The sequence below is a fragment of the Rana temporaria genome, chromosome 3, assembly GCF_905171775.1.
Source record: "Rana temporaria chromosome 3, aRanTem1.1, whole genome shotgun sequence".
In the NCBI taxonomy this organism is placed as follows: domain Eukaryota; kingdom Metazoa; phylum Chordata; class Amphibia; order Anura; family Ranidae; genus Rana; species Rana temporaria.
In genome coordinates this window covers 204,440,671-204,462,929 of record NC_053491.1, presented here as the reverse complement: position 1 = coordinate 204,462,929, position 22,259 = coordinate 204,440,671, and the positions used below count along the sequence as shown (strand labels likewise).

The 22,259-nt window shown below is 41.4% G+C and overlaps 1 protein-coding gene across 2 annotated transcripts in view; it reads right to left on the bottom strand.

The window, feature by feature from the left end:
• The window catches only part of LOC120932057 (solute carrier family 23 member 1-like), a 210,628-nt gene that overhangs the window by 137,752 nt on the left and 50,617 nt on the right, over window positions 1–22,259 (bottom strand). For both annotated transcript variants that reach the window (XM_040344158.1, XM_040344157.1), the window contains exons 3-4: window positions 16,318–16,475; window positions 1,356–1,515 (exon numbers count right to left, since the gene is read on the bottom strand). In XM_040344158.1, the coding sequence (XP_040200092.1) occupies window positions 1,356–1,515; window positions 16,318–16,475 (318 nt within the window). The remainder of the gene's footprint in view (window positions 1–1,355; window positions 1,516–16,317; window positions 16,476–22,259) is intronic.

Sequence of the window (22,259 nt, the reverse complement as noted above, 5' to 3'; positions counted from 1 at the left end):
TACTTGGACTATATTTTAGCGCTGCACTATCTTTTATATGCACTCAGAGAGGCACCTGAATTATTTTCTTCTTTTTCATATCCTGGAGATTGCTTCTGCTTTCCTGCACAAGGCTGGCCCTGACACAGTGGATTTCCTCCTTTTTTCCCCCCTTCTCCCTTCTCTTTATAACTAACAGCTTGCAACTGTTAAGCCGCGTACACACAACCGTTTTTCGGGTTGTAAAAAATGACGTTTTTTTTAATGTCATTAAAAACTATCGTGTGTCGGCTTCAGAGCATTTTTCGGGTTCTGAAAAACGGCCCAAAAAAAATTCGAACATGCTCTATTTTTTAACAATGTTTTTAACGTTGTAGTTTTTCGGGTTGTAAAAAAATGGTCGTGTGTGGGCTTTAACGACGTGAAAAATCCGCGCATGCTCAGAAGCAAGTTATGAGACGGGAGCGCTCGTTCTGGTAAAACTACCGTTTGTAATGGAGTAAGCACATTCATCACGCTGTAACAGACAGAAAAGCGCAAATCGTCTTTTACTAACACAAAATCAGCTAAAGCAGCCCAAAGGGTGGCGTCATCCAAATGTAACTTCCCCTTTATAGTGCCGGTCGTGTGTAGGCAAGGCCGTTTTAATGATCGGGTTGAAAAAAACGTTGTTTTTTCTAGAGCCTGAAAATGTAATTTTTTACAACCCGTTAGTTATAAAGACTATATAGACTTCTCAGTACAGCGGGAATCTGTCTCATAGTTGCGCCAAACATGTATGTTTGATTCTTTGGCATGTGCATGGTAGTTCATTCATACCAGTACCCAGCACATCTCTAATGCCTCGTACACACAAGCGCTTTTCTGACAGGAAAACTGCTATGAGAGCTTTTCAGCAGGAATCCCAGCCGTGTGTATGCTCCATCGCAGTTTTTCCGACTGGAAAACTCCCGGACAAAAAAAGAGGGCAGGATCTCTTTTTTCCTGTCAGGAAACAATCCTGGGGGGAAAACCGTTCGTCTGTATGGTTTTCCGACGGGCAGAATACTGTGCATGCTCAGAATCAAGTATGAGACGGGAGCGCTCTTTCTGGCAAAACTAGCGTTCGTAATGGAGATATCACATTCGCCACGCTGTAACGGACTGAAAAGCACAAAGACTGAAAAGCGAGAATCGTCTCTCATCAAACTTTTACGAACACGAGGATCAGCAAAAGCAGCCCAAATAATGAAAGTACCCCCAAAAAATGTTTGATAGTATTAATAGGAAAATAATGTTTACTATCATATTAGTTCATGTACAGTATATGGCATACAAAATGAAATGCCTTTGTTTCACAATGGATCTAAAAGGATTTAAGAGAAAAATGGAAATACTTCTCTCATCCGAGACTGCCAGGATTCTGTATAATTCGCAGAAAAGTTTCCAGTTCCGTTATACAACATTTCAGATTCTTGGCACTTCCACTGAGGCAGTGATAGTATTGCTAAAGTGGGTGTGATCAGGCTGAAGGTCCCACCTTGTAAAATAGGAAGTCTGTGAGAAATAAAAACAGGGTTGACGTTTCAATAAAACATACAGTACATAAATTGTGAGTATGTTATTCTGAATTGTTACCATTACTGCCTGTCAAGAAGAAAAAAACATGGCAATTAAAGCAGTATTAAACCCAAAATTAAATATTTATTATATTGCAGCTTACCAATTCTAATGCCGCGTACACACGATCGGAATTTCCGATGAAAAAAGTCAGATGGACTTTTTTCATCAGAAATTCCTATCGTGTGTGGGCCCCATCTGACTTTTTTCCATCGATGTTTAGAAATAGAACATGCTCAGAATCAAGTCGACGCATGCTCAGAAGCATTGAACTTTCTCGGCTTGTCGCAGTGTTTTACGTCACCGCATTTTGGAGGGTCGGAATTTGGTCTGACAGTGTGTATGCAAGACAGCTTGAACGGAATTCTGGCAAAATATTCCATCGGATTTTAGGCCATCGGAAATTCCGATTAATTGTGATGAGTGCATTTGTTTCCTTTTTTGAGCTTTATTTCTTAAATTTTCATTTATTTATTCATTCATGAGGAATTAGAACAGGAGGCACAGCAGACCGCAACATTTTATGTCTAGGCGGAGTGTAGTGTTAAATGTATTAGCTGATTTAGAATCACCAACAAATTAAAGCCAAACTCCAGATCACACTTTATAAGTAGTTACAGCAAACAGTTTTTTTTTCCTTTTTGGGATAAGGAAAAAGGATAAAGGAAAAAAAATAAAAAAGGAAAGAAAAAACTGTTTGCTGTAACTACTTATAAAGTGTGATCTTGAGTTTGGCTTCAATTTGTTGGTGATTCTAAATCAGCTAATACATTTAACACTACACTCCGCCTAGACATACAATGTTGTGGTCTGCTGTGCCTCTTGTTCTAATTCCTCAAGAGTTGTCTCTCACTAATACAGAAGGTGTGTTACTGGCCAGATTGCCAGGTGAAAACAGAGAGGAAAAAGCCCCCCCAAAAAAGAAAACAAATGCAGCCACCACATTTAATGATTGGTAAGCTGTAATATAATAAATTTTTTGGTTTTGGATTTAATACTACTTTATTTTATAATAAATTTGTAGGTCGGTCCTTGTTTTTACTTATTACCCAATTGAGAGGAATGAACAGAAAGTAATGACATCAACTCAGATTCATGCCTATAATATTTATGCTCACTTTACTGCCTTAGAATATATTCATGTTTTTGTTACTCTTGCACAAAGATCACATTAAGCTCCCCAAAATAGAGAATGTGTGGTGCCACTTGAATTTCCTTTTACTCAGAGGTCATCTACAGCCTTCTGAAATACAGAATGTGTGGTGTCCTCTCGATTTCCAAGTACCGAATGTGAGGTATCCCCCTGGGTTTCCAAGTATATAATTTGTGGTGTCCCTTGGATTTCCAGGTACAGAATGTGTGGTACCCTTTAGGTTTCTAAATACAGAATAAGTGATTCCCCAATTACAGAAAGTATTTGGAGCCTCAACACATAAAATATATATCACTGCTTTGTGTTACTACCTTTACACAAATATCACTTTGAGCTTCCTTAAATACAGAATGTGTAGTGCCATCTGGATTTCATCTTCTACAGAGGTAATTAACAGTTTTTTACTGTACAAAACATGTTGCCTCCTCAATTTCCAAGTACAAAATGTGTGATGCCCCCTGAATTTTCAAGTGAAGAATGCGTGGTGCCCATTGGATCTCTAAATACAAGATGTGGGTGCCCACTGGGTTTTCCAAATAGAAAACGTGTGATGTCCCCTGGATTGCAAACTAAAGACTATGTAGTACTACCTGGATTTTCAAATACGGAATGTAAAGTATCCCATTGGTTTCTAATTACAGACTGCAAAGAATTCCTTGGTTCTTAAATACAGAACATGTTGTGCACCTTGATTTTTTACCACAATTCTGAGCTATTAAATCCACAGTTACCCATATTATTATTATTATTAGATGGGATTTATATAGCGTCAACAGTTTACATAGCGCTTTACAGCTTGAGGGTAGAAAGTACAAATACAATACACTTTAATACAGTAGGAATCAGAGGGCCCTGCTCCTTAGAGTTCACAATCTAAGAGGCAAGGTCAATAGATACAAAAGGGAATAACTGTGGGGGATGTGCTGATGGAGAAAATAAATGTACAGTTGTTAGGTGGGGGACAGATAGGATTCTCTGAAGAGATGAAAGAAAGTGGACAAAGTAGGAGAAAGTCGGACAGATTGGGATAGAGCATTCCAGAGGATGGAAGAGGCTCTGAAGAAGTCCTGAAGGCGAGCATGGGATGAGGTGACAAGGGAGTTAGAGAGCAGGAGGTCTTGGAAGGAGCAAAGTTGAACAATAAGGTTGGTATTTTGAGACTAGGTTAGTGATGTAGCTGGGGGCCATGGTTGTGGATGGCCTCATGGTGGACTTAAGTGGGGATAGCCTATTTAGAGGTAAGCCAATAAGGAGGGAGTTGCAGTAGTCACGGCGAGAGATGACCAGGGAGTGGAGTGGAAGCTTTGTGGTGTCAATGGTTAGGAAGGAGTATATCTTGGAGTTGTTGCAGAGCTTGAGGTGGAAAATTTTGAAAGGTTGGTTCGGAGTCCAGGATTACACCTTGGCGTTGGGGGAAAAGTTGATAGTTAAGCCGTTTATATTGACAGCAAAATCAGGGGAAGTGACATGTGGGGGAGGAAAGATCATAAGCTTGGTTTTGGATAGGTTGAGTTTGAGGAAGTGATGTGACATCCAGGCTGATATGTCTGTTAGTAAGTTGGTGATGTGTGAGGAGACAGATGGGGAGAGCTGGGGGTTGGAGAGATAGATTTGGGTAGCATAAGCGTAGAGATGATATTGAAAGCCATGGCTTGCAATCAACTGACTCAGGAAGGTGGCGTGGATTGAGAAAAGGAGAGGTCCAAGAATAGAACCATGCGTAACCCCTGACAGGGAAAGGAAGCGGAGAGGAAGAAGTAGAGATGTAAGTGACACTGAAAGACTGAAGGACTGAAGGACTGTTGGGATAGGTAGGATAAGAACAAGTGAAGAGCACAGTAACAGAGACCAAAGGAGTGGAGTTTATTAGCCCTCCTAGCTACCTCTCTCTGCTTCCAGCGTTCAGGTGTGGTGTGTGCTCACACCGGTGACTCAGCAGCTCAATCCATCGACTCCCATGGCCCCACCGAAGTCCCGCTCGACTCGGTCCCAGCCTGATACTCCCCGCCATTCTTCCTCATGAGTGGCCATCATGCCCATGAGGAAGACAGCTGCCACAATGTCTGCCAGCACACAAACTCCTGCTGTGTCCTGGATACCTGGTAGTCCAGGATGTAGCACCCTGGTGTTTAGGCAGGGTTGCTAATAAATTTAATTTGCCAGGTGGTAATTTTCCTGGCTAATTGTTAGAAGATCAATTGATTCCCCTCTAATTCTGGAATTTTTGCACCTTTTCTCTTCTGTCACTAGGTGGCACGGTGGCTGGTGACATTAGAATAAAAGGGGCTTCATAAGGTCAGAGTATGAATTGATCTGGTGTCTCAGCCAATCGGCAGGGGGTTCTTTTGTCCCTTGGCCTGCTGGGAGAGCCTATTTGACCCCGCCTCCCTTTGATGCAACGGGAAACCCGCGCTGCATCAAAGGGGGCGGGGTCACCCGTACATGTCACTGGGTAACCCGGCGGCATTTCCCCGTTGCATCAGAGCCCTCAGCTATTTAAGAGCTGTCACGGCGGAAGAGCGTCATTCGGCGGGTGCCTCCCATAGAGGCAGGATCATGTCAGCATTTTTTTTCTCCGTATCATCCGCTCGAGAATGGATTACATCGCTGGAATTATTTTTTTCTTTTTAATAAAGGACATGTCCCAAGCTGTCTCCTGTGGTTTTTAACATTTTTTACACTTTTTTTGGGAAATGGTAGGGGTACAATGTACCCTGTTACCAATTCGTATGGGAGGGCCGGGATCTGGGGTCCCTTTTCTTAAAGGGGGCTTACAGATTCCGATAAGCCCCCCGCCCGCAGACCCCCACAACCACCGGGCAAGGGTTGTGGGGATGAGGCCCTTGTCCCCAAAGGCCCTAGACCCCAAAGCATCCTCCCCATGTTGAGGGCATGTGGCCTGGTACGGTTCAGGAGGGGGCGCTCTCTCTCGTCCCCCCTCTTTTCCTGCAGCCTGCCAGGTTGCGTGCTCGGATAAGGGTCTGGTATTGATTTTTGGGGGAACCCCATGCCATTTTTTTTTATTTTGGCGCAGGGTTCCCCTAAAAATCACATTTGGTTCGGTTTTGTGCAGAGACTGTTCTAAACACGGGGAAAATGCGCCATTTTACAGGCATACTATAGACACCCCCCAGGTACAAAATGTAAAGCAATATTTCACTTTTATTGTTTAACTTTAAGCATTGTTAAAATCTCTGCTCTCAAAAAAACTGCCGTTTTTAAAAGTTTTTATAGCATTGATACACCTCAAACAGGAAAAAAGTTCTATTGAACATGTAGACCCTATTAAAGTCTATGGGACGCGAACATGAAAAATCTAAAGTTATGTCATTTAAACTTGCTCGTGACTGTATTGTATTGCCAGCTCCCAACAATATAGATGAAAAATCAACGAACAAAACGGCATAGGGTCGCCTCCAGTACAAAATCCATACCAGGCCCTTATCCGAGCATGCAGCCTGGAGGTCAGGATGGGGGGGGGGACGAGCATGTGCCCCCTCCTTAACCATAACAGATCGCATGACCTGAACATGGGGGGGTGCTTTAGGGCAGGGGGGCTCTGCGATCCCCCACCCCAAAGCACCTTGTCCCCATATTGGGGTGGAACTTAACAAGGGGGGCCTCAGATCCCACCCCCCCCCCCATGTAAATGGGTATCGGGTATATTGTACCTCTACCAATTCACCAACACATTGACACAAAGTTAAAACCACAAGAGACAGTTTTTGACAATTTATTAAAAAAAAGAGGAAGTGTCCTGCGATGTAAATCCATCATCAATCACGCTGCTCGACGGACCCGAAAAAGAGAAAAAACTAAAAAACTCTGCCTCCATGGGAGGTCTCCCGGCATCTGCTGTCTTTTCGCTTTGACAGCTCTTATACAGGCAAGGGCGGGGCTACCCGCTGACGTAACTGGATGACCCTGCCCCCCTCTGGCATCACATGACTTTTTTACACTTTTTTGGGTGAATGGTTAGGGGTACAGTAAAAGGCTGGAACTTCGCTTTAATTCTGTCAAAGGGTTCCCCGTAACCACTTCAATACACTGTATTAAATACTCCACACTGCACTATATACCTTGCCCTGTATTATATATACTACACTGACTACACTATATATTTTCCACTGTATTATATATACTACACTGACTGTACTATATACTCTGCAATGTATTATACATACTACACTGATGTCACTATATACTCTCCACTGCATTATATATACTACACTGACTGCACTATATACTCTGAACTGTATTATATATACTACACTGACTGCACTATATACTCTGCAATGTATTATATATATACTACACTAACTGAACTATATAATCTGAACTGTATTATATATTATACACTGACTGACTGCACACTACGCTACCTGCTTATTCTCCATTCATTCACTATATATGGCCATCGTGTAAGCAGCAGCCTTATATAGTGTGGGGCCTGGACTTAGCCCCTGAGCTATGATTTGCCAAAGGCACCCTACCAATCATAGCTCTCATAGCACATCGCTCTGTGATTGGCCAAAGCATGCAGGTCAGGTGCATGCTTTGGTCAGTCAGCAGCCATCAATCTTGTAGTGCATTATGGAGCGTTCAGTGGCGCCCGAATTTGCAGCAAACGCCCGTGTTTTCGTTTGTTCTACAAACAAACAGCTGATGTTCGAGTCGAACTTACGTTCAACTCAAACATCCAGCCCATTCCTAATTCTCACTGTAGTAGAGAGAACATTGGTGGGCCTTCTCTTTTTATCTAAAAATGTTTTTATTTTGAAATATAACAGACATATACAAGCTAAACATCGGTACAACAGAAGAGGTGTTTTGTGTTACAATACAGGCAGGCTCGGATTTCCCACAAGGCCACCAAGGTTAGGCCTCAGGGCGGCAGGGTGCCAAGGGGCGACAGCAGCATGGAGTCCCCCGACGCCTGGAACATACAATTAATGGCGGTAAGTTGCTTTCTAGCAGGACTAAATGTAGTGTGGGGGAAATACTAAGAAATAATAATTAAATTAATAAAATAAAAAATTTATTAAAAAGTAAAGAAGAAAAATAATATTAAAAATAATAAGAAAATTATACAATAATAAGAAAGAGTAAATGACAAGCTACAAATAAAAATAAATAAAAAAGTGATTAAAAAGTAAAAAAAAAAAGAAACAAAAAATATTTGAACTAACCGTGCCGCCCCTGCCATCCGGTTGCCATTCTCTGTTGATTTGGGGGGTGGGGGTAGTTTGGTTGGCGGGGAGGGGGTGCATTGCGGAACCTGGCCTTGGGGCGGCAGGGAGAGCAAATCCGGCCCTGAATACAGGAGTAACTCCAAAGGAGCTAGCAATATCCGGCCTTCTTCTCTTTTATGCTAGAAAGGCTATTGAACTCCACTGAAAGAAGCAGTCTTCCACTCTATAAGAATACTTATGTGATTAGGGGTTGTCCTCCAAAATATAATTACGTTTGGTCTAAGTGGTTGGCTAAGCCCACCACAGCTGCATCATGATTTTTTGTTTGACGGCCACCGATAGTCTTCCCCTAACCAAGTCAGGGTCATCTTTGGAGGGCTTGCTGTCGCTTAATGTTGCATGTATTTTGCCTTATGCCCTGTACACATGATCGGATTTCTCATGGAATCAAATCCGATTGATTTTTTCATCGGATATCCAATGAAGTTGACTTTCATCAGTCTTGCATACACACTATGAGACTAAATTCTGACTGTGTCAAAACGGGGTGACGTAAAACACTACGACGAGACGAAAAAGTTCAATGCTTCCAAGCATGCATCGACTTGATTCTGAGCATGCATGGATTTTTCTCCGATGGAGTTCCACACAGATGATCGGAATTTCCTATCGTTTTTTTATCCATAGGAAAAATTTAAAACATGTTCTATTTTTTTACACCGATCGGACAAACCGATCGTGTGTACACGGCTTTATACCTTCCTATCTGTTATAACGCTTCTCAACCACACCTTGTTAATCCATGTTCCGCCCATGGAAGTAATGATTACCCTATTATTTATATTGCTCTGGCACCCCTGCAGGGGTAGCACACATTTCTCTTGTTTTTTTTTTTTTTTTTTTAGTTTTTGGTTTGTTTTGCTTGAGGTTTATTTTAGGTTTTTGTGTACTTTTGGTTTTGTATGTGAAAACTTCAATAAACACTATTTCAAAAAAAGGAATAGGAGCTTAGAAAAAAAAAGAATATGCAAGAAAGAATCGTTCAATATGGCTTCAATATATTTAGCGCATTGCTATGAAATCAAATACACTTAATTCTTTGTAATTTTGAATAGGAGTTTCTGAGTTTACTACTGATTTAAACAGGATGATTCTCCCTAATGAGGGGCACAGACAGCAAAACAAGCTGACAGGTGTTGTAATCCATCTCCCTTCTATCCAAAACTATATAAAAAACAATTGCCTTTAGTAATATCTTTACCTCTTTATGTGTAGCAAGGTGACACTTTTTGATGTGGATAAAAGACTACCGTAGATAAAGAAGGAACTCAGCTCCCTCCAGTGGCCAATTGTTGTATAGCCACCTTCTGTTTGGTTTTACCCTGGTGCAGCAACGGATGATGTGAATTGAAGTGCAGGGAGATAAAGACTCCATTTCCCTGGTTAATTGAAAGACTCCAGAGTGCAACTGTGCCATCCCAAAGTACTTTGCACCCCTCACAGCCTGCTGGGTGAAGGAATTTAAGGAGGAGGACGTCTTTGGTTCACTATCTTGGGACGGCCTCTTCGAGCAAGTAGGAGGCCTGTGTTGAGGCCTGTCACCTGAAGCCTAGGCCTAAAAAGCCTGGGCCTACACACGCCTGTGCGGATTGCCCATCCTGAGAGGGGGATTCCTGACAGAGTGTTCGGTCTGTGTCCAAGAGCAACTGGTAACCTGTCTGTTCGGCAGTGTGGAAGACCGGGAACTGTCGGTGGCGGAAAGGCTGAGGATCGGGATTTTGCAGACGGAGCATTCCAGAGAGGCCAGGCCTGGTTGAATGAGACGGGCACCTGCCCAACAATATTGTGTCGCTAATACGCCTTAATCATTCAGACGATCTTTATCAGTTTTATCTGTTCCCTTTGGATTACAAATTGCTTATTGTGCACCAACTTATGCTAGCGAAGATATCAACTAACTGTTGAGGAATGATCGTATTAAGGTTTGGTCTGATCAACCAAGCCACTATAGTAAGGCACGTGTTCAAGGATTGCCTGTTAGGTGGAGTTAGATAGATATATATATATATATATATATATATATATATACTGTGGTGTTATATTGTTGTGTTCCCCAGCAACCAGTGGGTTCCACAATCCTTATCTATACCATTTGTGCCAAGGGAGGGTTCGAGCCAGTTTCAGGGGTTGATAGCAAGAGTACAGACCCAAATAAAACCAGAAGCTCCTTCGGGGGGTAGTGCTAAATATATAATACAATATAGTCTAAGATTTTAACATTTAAAGGGGTTGTAAAGGTTCGTTTTTTATTTTCTAAATAGATTCCTTTAAGCTAGTGCATTGTTGGTTCACTTACCTTTTCCTTCCAATTCTAAATTTTTTTTTTTCTTTGTTTGAATTTCTCACTTCCTGTTTCTCCTCAGTAAGCTTGCCCCCATCATCCGAGCAGTGGAAAGTCATTTAGAACAGCTTACTGAACACCTTACTGAGGAGGAACAGTAAGTGAGGAATTCAGACAGAAAGAAAACCAAGAAAAAAAACATTTAGAAGGGAAAACGAAGGAAAAGGTAAGTGAACCAACAATGTACGAGCTTAAAGTAACCTACTGTATTTAGAAAATAAAAAACAAACCTTTGCAACTCCTTTAATTAGTATTCATTTTTATATAACTGATATAGTGCACAATAGTGGGGTAACGTAAGAGTATTTGGAGAACAACAAAAAGCATGGTTGGGTCACTGATCTGCAAGGACTTTGATGAGTAGAAAGACACAGAGGAATAATTGATGATCACCCTTTTATTTGCTGTAAGCATCTGAACAAAAACAACTTTTTGAAGTAAAGTACTTGTTTTTTTGTCAACATCAGTGAGAAAATTGGCTTCCAACAATTCCAATCCGGAACAGTGAGATACAGTTCTTTTGGAAAATGTTTAAAATATAAACTGCTTCTATTTCCCAAACCAGCTTTAAACTTTCATCCTGTTATCAGCAAAGAAAGGTCAGACTCTGATTGGGTTCTATAGGGGAGGGTGGAGAAGTCAAAGAGGAGGATAGGATGATGACCTGATGTTGAACAGAATGAATGTGCCCTGGTTACAGTTTGATACAGCTTACACATCCCATCTGCTGTAAATCTGGAAGCTCTTGCAATTGTTTTTCCAGTGTCTGCTTATATTATGATAATCAAGATGTCTACAGACAAGGATTTTAAACTCGGTAAAATGATCCGAAAAGCTCCAATATTTTGAATGCAATTTGAACACTTATATCATAGCTAATAACATCTAGGGACATATAACAGTATATAGCAAAGTTATATTAAATCAAGAATCTGCTATTCTTGATTTGATATACCGTAACTTTGCTATACACTGTTATATCTCCCTAGATGTTATAAGCCATGATATAAGAGTTCAAATTGCATGCAAAATATTGGAGCTTTTCAGGTCATTTTACAGAGTTTAAAATTCTCGTCTGTAGACATCTTTTTTTTTTAAGTATGTATATATATCGCCTTCCCACCAGGGTAATAAGATCTACAAATACTCCTTTATTGTCTACCCCTTGGCTAAGGAGGTCAAACAAAGCTCATATATAAGACATTCCCCCCCCCCTCCTCCCCCTCCCCCTCGTGGCTCCCAGGAATCTACTACCTTTCCGTATAAAGGATGCTTATAAGTTTGACAGTAATGTGCAGGTTATTTATTTGGAAGATAAGGTATCTAACTTTGTTTAAGGTCCGCTTGTACATTCATACCTTGGAATACTATATTCACAGGGCATCAATGACTAGGGAACTCTCAATCTCTCAACATAGCTCCATGTTTTTTTGTACTCTTTCCACTTTTTCCATTTTTCCTTGAAGTCGCTGTTTGTTTCTAGAAGACTCTCCTTAAGCTCTTCCATCCTATAGGTTTCCTCCACTGCATCTATCCAGTTCCAGATCTGTGGGCTTTCAATTTCCTGCCACTTTTTTGGAATAAGCCTCTTCGCTGCATTCAGCAGGTGAGGTAAAAGGGACTGCTTATACCTTTTGATGTACTCTTGGCTACAATGGAAAAGGACGACCCAGGGGTCTTTCTTTATCTCTATGCCCGTAATCTCTTTTATTTGGCTTAGTATAGTGTCCCAATAGTTTTGAATTTTCGGGCAAGTCCACCAAAAATGTGCCATCGTTCCTCTATCTGAGCATCCACGCCAACACTCGGCGGTCTGTCCAGCTTTAAAGTTACTAGATTTATCAGGGGTAATAAACCAACCCGAGATGCATTTATAATTTATCTCGGCTGTTCGTGTGTCTATTGCTGAAGAGTGAGTCAGTTGCATAATCCTCTGAAAAGTGTTTGCCCCTCTGGAAATTTCCAGCTCCCTTTCCCATTTCTCTACAAATGGTGTTTCCCCCCGTGCTCCTAACTATATAAGTATCCCGTAAAGTTTTGTGATCGTGCCCTTAGAATTTTCTAATGTGCATAACTTCTCTAATGGTGTCAGCTCCTCCCCCGTCCGTAATGGGCGGGGGAGGTGCTGCACGAAGTGATGCAACTGGGAGTAATGCCACCTATCAAGATTCCAGTAATCCGTTCTGGTTTTCAATTCTTCATAGGTCCTTATCTCACCATCTTTAATAATATCACCTAAGTGAACTTTATCTTTCCTAATCCAGTTCCCCCCAGTTTTTTTCTCCCCAGGTGCAAAGTATGCGTTTTCTTTTAAATTCATAAGTGGGGAATTAAATTTCCTGTCAAGTAGTGTCTGGGTCCTGTCCCACATTCTCAAAGTGTCCCGTGTCATATCATACATTTTGTGATCCAGTGCTTTATATTGTGCGAGAATCCAAATAGTGTTGCTCAATTGTGTAATAGCTTGTGCCTTTTCAATTTGCACCCATCTTTTACCTTTTCTGTCCCTAGCCCATTCCACCGCCCATGAAAGAACAGCCGCCTTGTAGTAATTTTTGATATCGGGCACCGCCAGGCCCCCTAATAATTTGCCCTGTTTTAGAATGGAGAGAGATATTCTATGTTTTTTATTTTTCCACACATAGTTCATTAATAGGGAGTTAAGGATTCTCAAAAATTGTTGGGGTAGCGCAATTGGAATTAATAAGAATTTATAGAGTATTTTTGGTACTACTATCATCTTCAACATATTTATACGTCCTACCCTTGAAATGGGTCTATTTATAGTTTTTTTTATTTGTTTTTAACTCATTTAACAGAGGCACGTAATTTATTTTGTATATCTTCTGAACCGTTTTGGCGAGTTTAATACCAAGGTATTTTAATTCTTTACTCCAAGGAAAGGCGCAGATCTCTTTTAATTAATTTTAAAGTTTGAAATGGAACCGTATTGTTGTAATATCATATCATGGGAATAGATTTTACCGGATTGGTAAGGTAGAACAAAATATCGTCGGCAAAAGCCGACAATTTGTGTTCCTCCTCCCCCACCCTGACACCGTTGATTTCCGGGTCGTTTCGGATGGTGGCCAACAAAGGTTCTAATGACAGGATGAAGAGAAGGTGGGACAGGGGACACCCCTGTCTTGTCCCATTCTTCATCTCGAAAGAATCTGAGAGCGTTCCATTAATTTAAATTTTTGCCGAGGGATGATGGTAAAGTGTATTGATCCATCTGGTCAACCTATTCCCTATTCCCATTACTGTGAGAGTCTGCATCATGAGCCCCCAGTCTACCCTATCGAATGCTTTTTTGGCATCGACCGACAGGAATAGACCCAGGGACGCATTCTGGCTTATATTCTGAAGCAGAAGAAGTGCTCTTATGCTATTGTCTTTACCCTCTCTGTTAGGGATAAACCCCACCTGATCAGGATGTACCAGAAGGTGCATGACCCCTTTCAGACGCTCAGCAAGAATTTTAGCAAAGAGCTTGATGTCCGTGTTTAATAGGGAAATTGGTCTATATTCTGAACAGAGTGAGCTATCCTTCCCTTCTTTTAAAATAATTGCAACCGAGGCGGCTAGCGCTTCCTTACTGGTTTCGTACTCTGACCCAAGACCAGTGTTGTTCATCTTCCTTTAAAAAAGTAACTAGTTACAATTACAAGTTACTTGCCCGAAAAAGTAATTGAGTTAGTGACTCAGTTACTTTATTAGCAAAGTAACTAGTTACTCGGAAAAGTAACTGAGATTTTTTTTTTATATTCTACAATACAATTACGTTCTATAACATCTTTAATATCAAAGATGTTTATATTAACTGATTGAAGAATAAAAACACTATATACAGTATTTTAGAACATTTCGAACTGTGTACAATTATTAATATCATCATCACACTCCAGCTGCCCAGGCAGCAATACTGTACAATATATATTCAGTGTGCAGTGTGATTGACACTGCTGCAGTGCACACTGAATCTATATTGTACAGTATTGCTGCCTGGGCAGGTGGAGTGTGATGATGATGATATTAATAATTGTACACAGTATTGCATTTGCTGGGCCTGCCATATACTGTACTGTACTATACTGTATAACTGCACTACAAAATTCCTTTACAAATAATGCATATTTTAAAATGTTATTACTAATAAGTTATTACTGATAACATTTTAAAATATGCATTATTTGTAGAATTTTATAGTGCAGTTATACAGTATAGTGTACAGTACAGTATATGGCAGGCCCAGCAAATGCAATACTATGTACAATTATTAATATCATCATCATCACACTCCACCTGCCCAGGCAGCAATACTGTACAATATAGATTCAGTGTGTCACTCACACTGCACACTGAATCTATATTGTACAGTATTGCTGCCTGGGCAGGTGGAGTGTGATGATGCTGGGCCTGCCTGGGCATGTGGAGCGGTCCGGAAGAGTGTCCCGTGTACTGTGCAGGCGTACCTGTGTGCCTCAGCCTCTCCATCCCCGACTGTCATGTTGACGATCTCCTCGGCGGGCTCCAACGCCGCTGTTCCATCCGTTCGCATCCGGGTTGTCCCACTCCCATCTCACTGTCGCCATTCGGCCGCAGGCGGGACTCGGGAGACTCCAGGGGCCCATCACCAAGCAAAGCCACTGCCACTGTGATTGGGTGGGTGACTGTCTGTCAACTCATCATCACATTCACATGCATTGATGTCAAAGAAGTTAATGATTGGTCGCGGGCGGGCATGTGACTCTCAGTGTGGGTGATGCTGGCAGTGCCAGCGCCACCCACACTGAGAGTCACATGCCCGCCGGCGACCAATCTGACATCAATGCATGTGATGATGATGATGATGACAGACACAGTCAGTCACTCACCCACCCAATCACAACCGTCAATGCAACATCACAGCCATCCCGCCGGCCCTGAGGTGAGGGGAATTAGAACAGACATGACCCCGGATGTAACGTGGTAATGGAGAAAATGTAACGGCAACGGCGCTCCCGCTGGGGTAAAAGTAATCAGGTAGATTACTAGTTACCCTTTGGCGGGCAATCGTTACGTAACGGCGTTTATGTAAACGCCGTTACTTACAACACTGCCCAAGACCATTGAAATATTTACATATCTTTGGTATTAAGATGTTGCTAAATCTGTTGTAATATAGTACTGAAAACCCATCTGGGCCGGGGCTTTTTCCGCCTACCATATTTTTCAAAGCATTTTTAATTTCTTCTTCGGTTATAGGCCTGTCCATATTTAATCTTTCTATCTCCTCTATTCTGGGGAGTCCTGCTTTCTCGAAAAAATCGCAGGTTTTAGCCTCCTTTTCTCCTGCTTGCCACCTCGACTGATTGATTGTGTATAATTCCTCGTAATAATTTTTAAAGGTATCTGCAATGTCCTCTGTTGAATAGACCAAGTCCCCGTCTTTCCTTTTAATTTTTTCAATATAATTCCTAGTTTTCTTTTTTTGGGCCATTTTAGCAAGGTGCTTACTGGATTTGTTACCCCATAGATACCTCTCTCTGGCAATGCTATTTAGGTTTCTCCTCGCTTCTTGTTCCATAATCTCCTTCAGCTCAACCCTTTTTAGAATTAAGTTGAGGTACGTTAATTTTGCTAAAATCCCATCTTTCTGTCCAATAAGACGCACCCATTCAACTAGCAATCCCCCCTCCAGGGACAGCACTAAAGCTTTTTTTTATATTTTTAGAATCGTGTACCCCCACAAGTTACAGTTTGGGATTGTATTTTACATGGAAATGCCTTAAAATACCCTTTTCTCTTAGTGAAAGTGCTGTTTGAGTAATAGTCACACCCTCCATTAACAAGTTTCCACATACAGACTTGCATGTAGAGGACAAGTGGGGGGGGGTTGGCAGATCAAGTGTATTATCAAGAGACCACCAACATGTACTGCAGTTTTGTTGGAGGTCTACTGTGTATACTTCATATATATCATAACCATCCTTGTTGTCTGGTATAATTACCTTGTTCCTACTGTTGTTTGAAGAAGTGTGCATATGCCAGACACAAAAAATATGGTGCTTATCAGCTGGCTTTTCACTGCATTGTCATTTTTAACACACAGAGGCTCTGCCAGGATTAATGGGATTGCTATTATTCCTCCAAAAGCCAAAATATAATGCTGTAAAAAAGAATGTTTATATATTATTTGAAATTGTACAGATTACGTGCTAAATGTTACTAAGGATTTAAAAATAAAAAAGACATATATCTCAGAAAGAATCAACATGTATAATATATATATATATATATATATATATATATATATATATATATATATATATATATATAAAATATATTTATATATATATATATATATATATATATATATATATATATATATATATATATATATATATATATATATATATATATATATAATATATTTTATATATATATATATATATATATATATATATTACACATATATACATATATACATATATATATATATATATATATATAAATATATATATATATATAAATTTAAGGAACATTTTTTAATCAGACTATAGCATTGAGTCAATTAAAATCCTGGGATATTGATCTGGTCAGTTAAGTAGCAGAGGGGGGAGGGGTGTATACAGAGGGGGACGTTAATCAGTTTCAGCAGCTTTGGTGTTCATGAAATGAACAACAGGTGCACTAGGTGGGCAACAATGAGACAACCTCCAAAACAGGAATATTTTTTTAGAAGGAGGTCACTGACTGGTTTGCTGTGTCTTCCAGCACAGTCTCAAGAATAATGGAGAAGATTCCAGGAGACAGGCAGTTACTCTAGGAGAGCTGGACAGGGCCGTAGAACGTCCTTAATCCATCAGCAGGACCGGTGCAAGAAGAAACAGGATGATCACTGCCAGAGTCCTACAAAATTACCTCCAGCAGGCCACTGGTGTGAATGTCTCTGACCAAACAAGTACAAACTGGGCCCAAAGAACATTGGAGAAGATGGCCTATCAAGACGCCCAGGGTTGGCCCCTATATCTAAAGACAATGTCTGGGAAAAGGTAGCTGGCCCTGGTGTTGGGGCCCTGTCTGCTACAGCTGCAGTTGTTGAAGATAAAGTAGCCTTTTCTGAGATACGGCTTGTGGACTGCATTGGTGGTGGTTCAGAAGCTGTCCCTGATATGTTCGCCTACACTGCTGCACTGGGGTCATTTGAAAGATGCTCCACAGCCCCCCCAGAGAATGATTAAAAGTTAGAAGTCTGACCCTGTTATTGGACCTTGGTATAGAGCAGTGAGTGCTAAAGATCCAGAGATGTTGAAGAAGTTAAGTAAAATAATGCCTCGTACGCACGGTCCGACTTTTGACCGTGCAAAAGTCCGCCGTGAGTCAGTTGAATGTCCGACGGAAAGAAAGAGAACAGGTTCTCTATCTAAGGCCTATCGGACTTCCGAGAAAAAAGTCAGATGGAGGCTACATACGGCTGGACTTTCCGAGAAAAAAAGCCCAAACCATCAAGTGGCTGGTTTGTGTTGAAGTATATATCTGCCACTTCATTATTTAAAGCAACGGTGTCCATTTTTGGTCTGGGGGGGTTCCTAGCTAGTATTAGCCTAGGGAATGGTAAACAGCTCAGGGCAGCCACAGGATAGGCTTCCGATCCTGATTAGATAGGTAGCGGTCCAGTAGCATTGATAGCTAGGGAGGTTATGGACCAATAGATAGGTTTGATATGCCTGATTTTCCTTGCAGTTGGCGTGTTCCAGACTTCTTCGCTATTGGGGTGTTCATCTGTACAAGCGTCCCCAGGAAGCCACCGATCCACAGATGTATCAGCATTCATCCTCTCAAGTTTGATTGTGTTACACCTCGCAAGCAAGATCATCAGGGGCAGCTGAGTTGTGCCACAGTGCCTAATTGGAGGTATTGGTGTTGAAGGCCTTTAGTTACAAATGTCAATCCACAATGATTAGAGGGGTTGGCATGAGCTTCTTCTGAAATACAATCACTTATCCTGTGCTTCAGATCTCTTATAGTTCAATATTATAGTGCAATCTAATCTATACTGTATATGTGTGTAGCCAAGTCCCGGGTCACTCCAGGCCTAATGGTGACCTCCAGAGTTAGGGACATCCTTCTGTGTAAAGTGGGTTATGAGGCATGGTGGGTGCAAGTTAAGGTAGAATAATGGGTGCCAGACACTTCTTGATTTGAATTTTTTATTGTCTCTACCTGGCAAAGTCTCACCGTAATTGACGCGACTTTTTGGTCACATCAACGTGAACCAAGCCTTATACAGTAATTAAAAAAATAACTAATTGTTGTCTCTGTTTATTGGACTCATCTTTACATTCAAGTACATGTAAGTGAATATTATTAAAAATTACCTTTTCTTTTCAATCTGCAGCCATTGTCATTTTCTTAGAATGCAATGCAATATGGCTACCTGGAGCTGTTCTGTACACAGGGCCATATTCTCCTAGATTTCCCGCGGGCGGCGCGTAAGCCATTTACACTCCGCCGCCCCAACCTACAGGAGCAAGTGCTGTATTCCCCAAACACTTGCTCCGTAGTTTGGGGCGGCGGAGTGTAAATGGCCCGGCGTAGCCACGCGTATCTCCAAGGGGGTGGCTTCTATTTAAATTAAGCGTGCCCCCGATTCTAACGAACTGCGCATGCGCCGGGCTTAAAATAGCCCAGTGCGCATGCTCCAGTTCTCAGCGTAAAACGTCAATGACGCCGACGTGTGCGTCATTGATGTAAAGTCGTATTCAAGAACGACTTAGGGAAACGATGTAGCCGACGGAAAAACACGACGCGGACGCCATACTTAACATGGCCTACGTTGGACTTGTGTAAACTTACCCCTCATATAGCAGAGGTAAGTTTACGCTTACGCAAACGACGTTAGCGACGGTTACGTGACGCAAATTTGTTCGGGAATCGGCGTATCAGGCTCATTTGCATAAACAAATGAGACCTGAACGTAAACGCCATCTAGCGGCGGGCGGAGTAATTACATTTAAGATCCAACAGTGTAAGTGACTTACACATGGCGGATCTTAAGTGTATCTATGCGAAAATGATTCTAAGAATCAGTCGCATTGATACACGGGCCAAAAAAGAGAGATACGATGGAGTATCCTGAGATACTCCATCGTATCCTTACTCAGAATATGGCCCACAGAGTGTGTACTGACCACTCCCTAGAAACATAATTTCATGCTTGTGTGATTGACTCACTGATTTTCCCAGAAGTCTACACTAAGATACAAGTCAGATTTAAGGCATCCCCTGCAACAAAAATTTCATTTTTGGTGAGATACAGTACTCCCTGTAGGAACACGTCTAAAGGGATGCAGGCCCAGCAGATTTCGTCATTAGTACTGTGCAGGTGCACACCTGATAGCTAATTATGAAACCACTCCCATTAGACACCCACTCATTACAGAGGCAGAGAGGAACATGCAGGGATTCCTTCAGAATAACACAAGATAGGAATCTGCAACAAAGGTTGTTATAATCCTTGCAATGTACATAGATCCCCCAGAGGGAAATGTTGTGGAGTTACGCTTTAAATGTAATGCATATTGTTCCAGATTCCTTAAATATATTTCCACTACTCTCTACTCAGTTGCCAACTTATTATTCTATTGTGTTTCTCAGGAGAAAAAGGTGGATAGTACCTCTGTTGAATAAGATCATATCTTATATCAGCAGCATCAGCCCCAGGAGCCATATAATTAACACTCTTTTGATACTGCATCAGAATCCCACATGATCACTGTATTGTACAGGCATGTTCATGGCACTCTCACTGGTTTGGCCTGAAAAATAATTTGTGGCTGCTATGTCAAAAGCATGTGTCTTCAGTTCCCAGTACAGCTTTGTGGAAGCTTAAGCCAAAATCAAAAATGTGTTATATTGCAGCTTACGGGGGTTCACCTTCAAGCAGGGCAACGACCCTAAACTTACAGCCAGAGCTACAATGGAATGGTTTAGATCACAACATATTCATGTGTTAGAATGGCCCAGCCAAAGACCAGACCGAAATCCAATTGAGAATCTGTGGCAAGACTTGTGAAATTGCTGTTCACAGATGCTCTGCGTCCAATCTTACAGAGCTTGAGCTACTTTGCAAAGAAAGGGCAAAAATGGCACTCTCTAGATGTACAACGCTGGTAGAGACATCCCCAAAAAGACTTGCAGGTGTAATTGCAGTGAAAGTTGGTTATAAAAAGTATTGACTCAGGGGGGCGGAATACAATAGCAAGCCACACTTTTCACATATTTATTTGTAAAAAAAAAAAAAAAATTGAAAACCATTTATCATTTTACTTCCACTTCACGATTATGTGCCACTTTGTGTTGATCTATCACATAAAATCCCAATAAAATACATTTACTTTTTTGGTTGTAACATGATAAAATGTAAAACATTTGAATAATCTTTCAAGGCACTGTAAATGTTTACTTTTGGGTTTAATACCGCTTGATTTCCAGCAGCACTAATCAGTGGTAAGCTCAATTCCAAATGGTTGTGCTGAGAACCATGGACACATTCTTCTGATGTAGTGACAGGGGTTACAATCAAGAGCAGCAGAGCACAGAATGGAAGCAACACATCCAGAAGCGTCAAACTGGGGTTAACATAGCAATGCTGAAAATTCTGTCTGAACTGTAAATTTTTATTTAAACAGTGGGACCAATTGTAAGAATCATATGTAGCGCTACCCCCGAAGGAGCCGCTGGTAATTGATTGGGCCTGTACTCTGCTTTAACACCCCCCCCCAATAATTTGGTCTCACTCCCCTTGACACAGCTGTGGTGCAGTGCTGATGTAAAGCTCAATAATAAATGACAGGTACATAGTGTGGCAGGAAGTCAGGTAAATCTGTGGGTGTTGTCACAGACTGGACATACATTTCTGCCTTGTTTAGACAATGCACCAATTGTTATTAGGCATATGTAGCCAGGAAAGGCTAAAGGCCGTTGAAAGACTCCAGCGGTTCAGAATGAGGCAATTAAGGCCTCTATAAGTAGTACAGAGGATTACCACTGAATTTGCTGCATCCTGAGTCTTTCTGAGTGCAAGAGAGCAGTACTGAAAGTCTTCTGAGGAGGTGAGGAGAGGATTAATTTTTCTGTGTGATAAAAATCAAAAGACTATTGTTTTTCTGCTGTATGACCAGCAGTGTCTGCCTAGCACTAGGCTGTGCCAGACTTCATTAGATAGGCTCCTGTGTGGTGAAGATAGACGCCCCAAGTGGCCAGGGTTTATTTTATGTTTGATTTTGTTTATGCTGTTTTGGATGCTTGCACTTGTTTCCAGTAAGATGGAAGAATAAACCAAAATCTTTGTTTTCAACCGTCTTCGACTGCCTGTCTGTATAAATTCAGTGTGTAGTGAACCCATCCAGGGGATCACACACCCCGCTACCGAGCTAACCCCTTACAATAGACACAGATTATATTCACTTTACCTGTGTTGTCACCCGGGCATACACTGTTACACCTGCTTGGAGAATTAACAAGCCTCACAACAGATTACGTTAAAGCAAAAAGTAACTTTACTAGAACAGGTTTTATCGTTAACATGGAATCACAATTGGTATACAACAATGAGACAAGAGGTTGTAAATGACAATCGCCTGAGAGCCACCTGTATTGCTTCAGCAGGGGTGTCTCCAAGTGGGACTAATGTTCAGGCAACAACCTCAGCACTGAGCACCTTCCTACTTCCAGCACACCATGTAGACACTATGAAACCCACTATGCGGCACACAGTATTTGGCAAGAATGACATATCACAGTATAATGAACTCAATATTCCCCCCTTACAGTCTCTAGTAAGTGATAACAGCACTGCAAGGCCTTGCGATACGAATACAACTTCTGCTAGCTATCGTGAGGCAAAGATTGTAATCCAAAAGGCTTTCTGATCAATAAGCAATGTAGA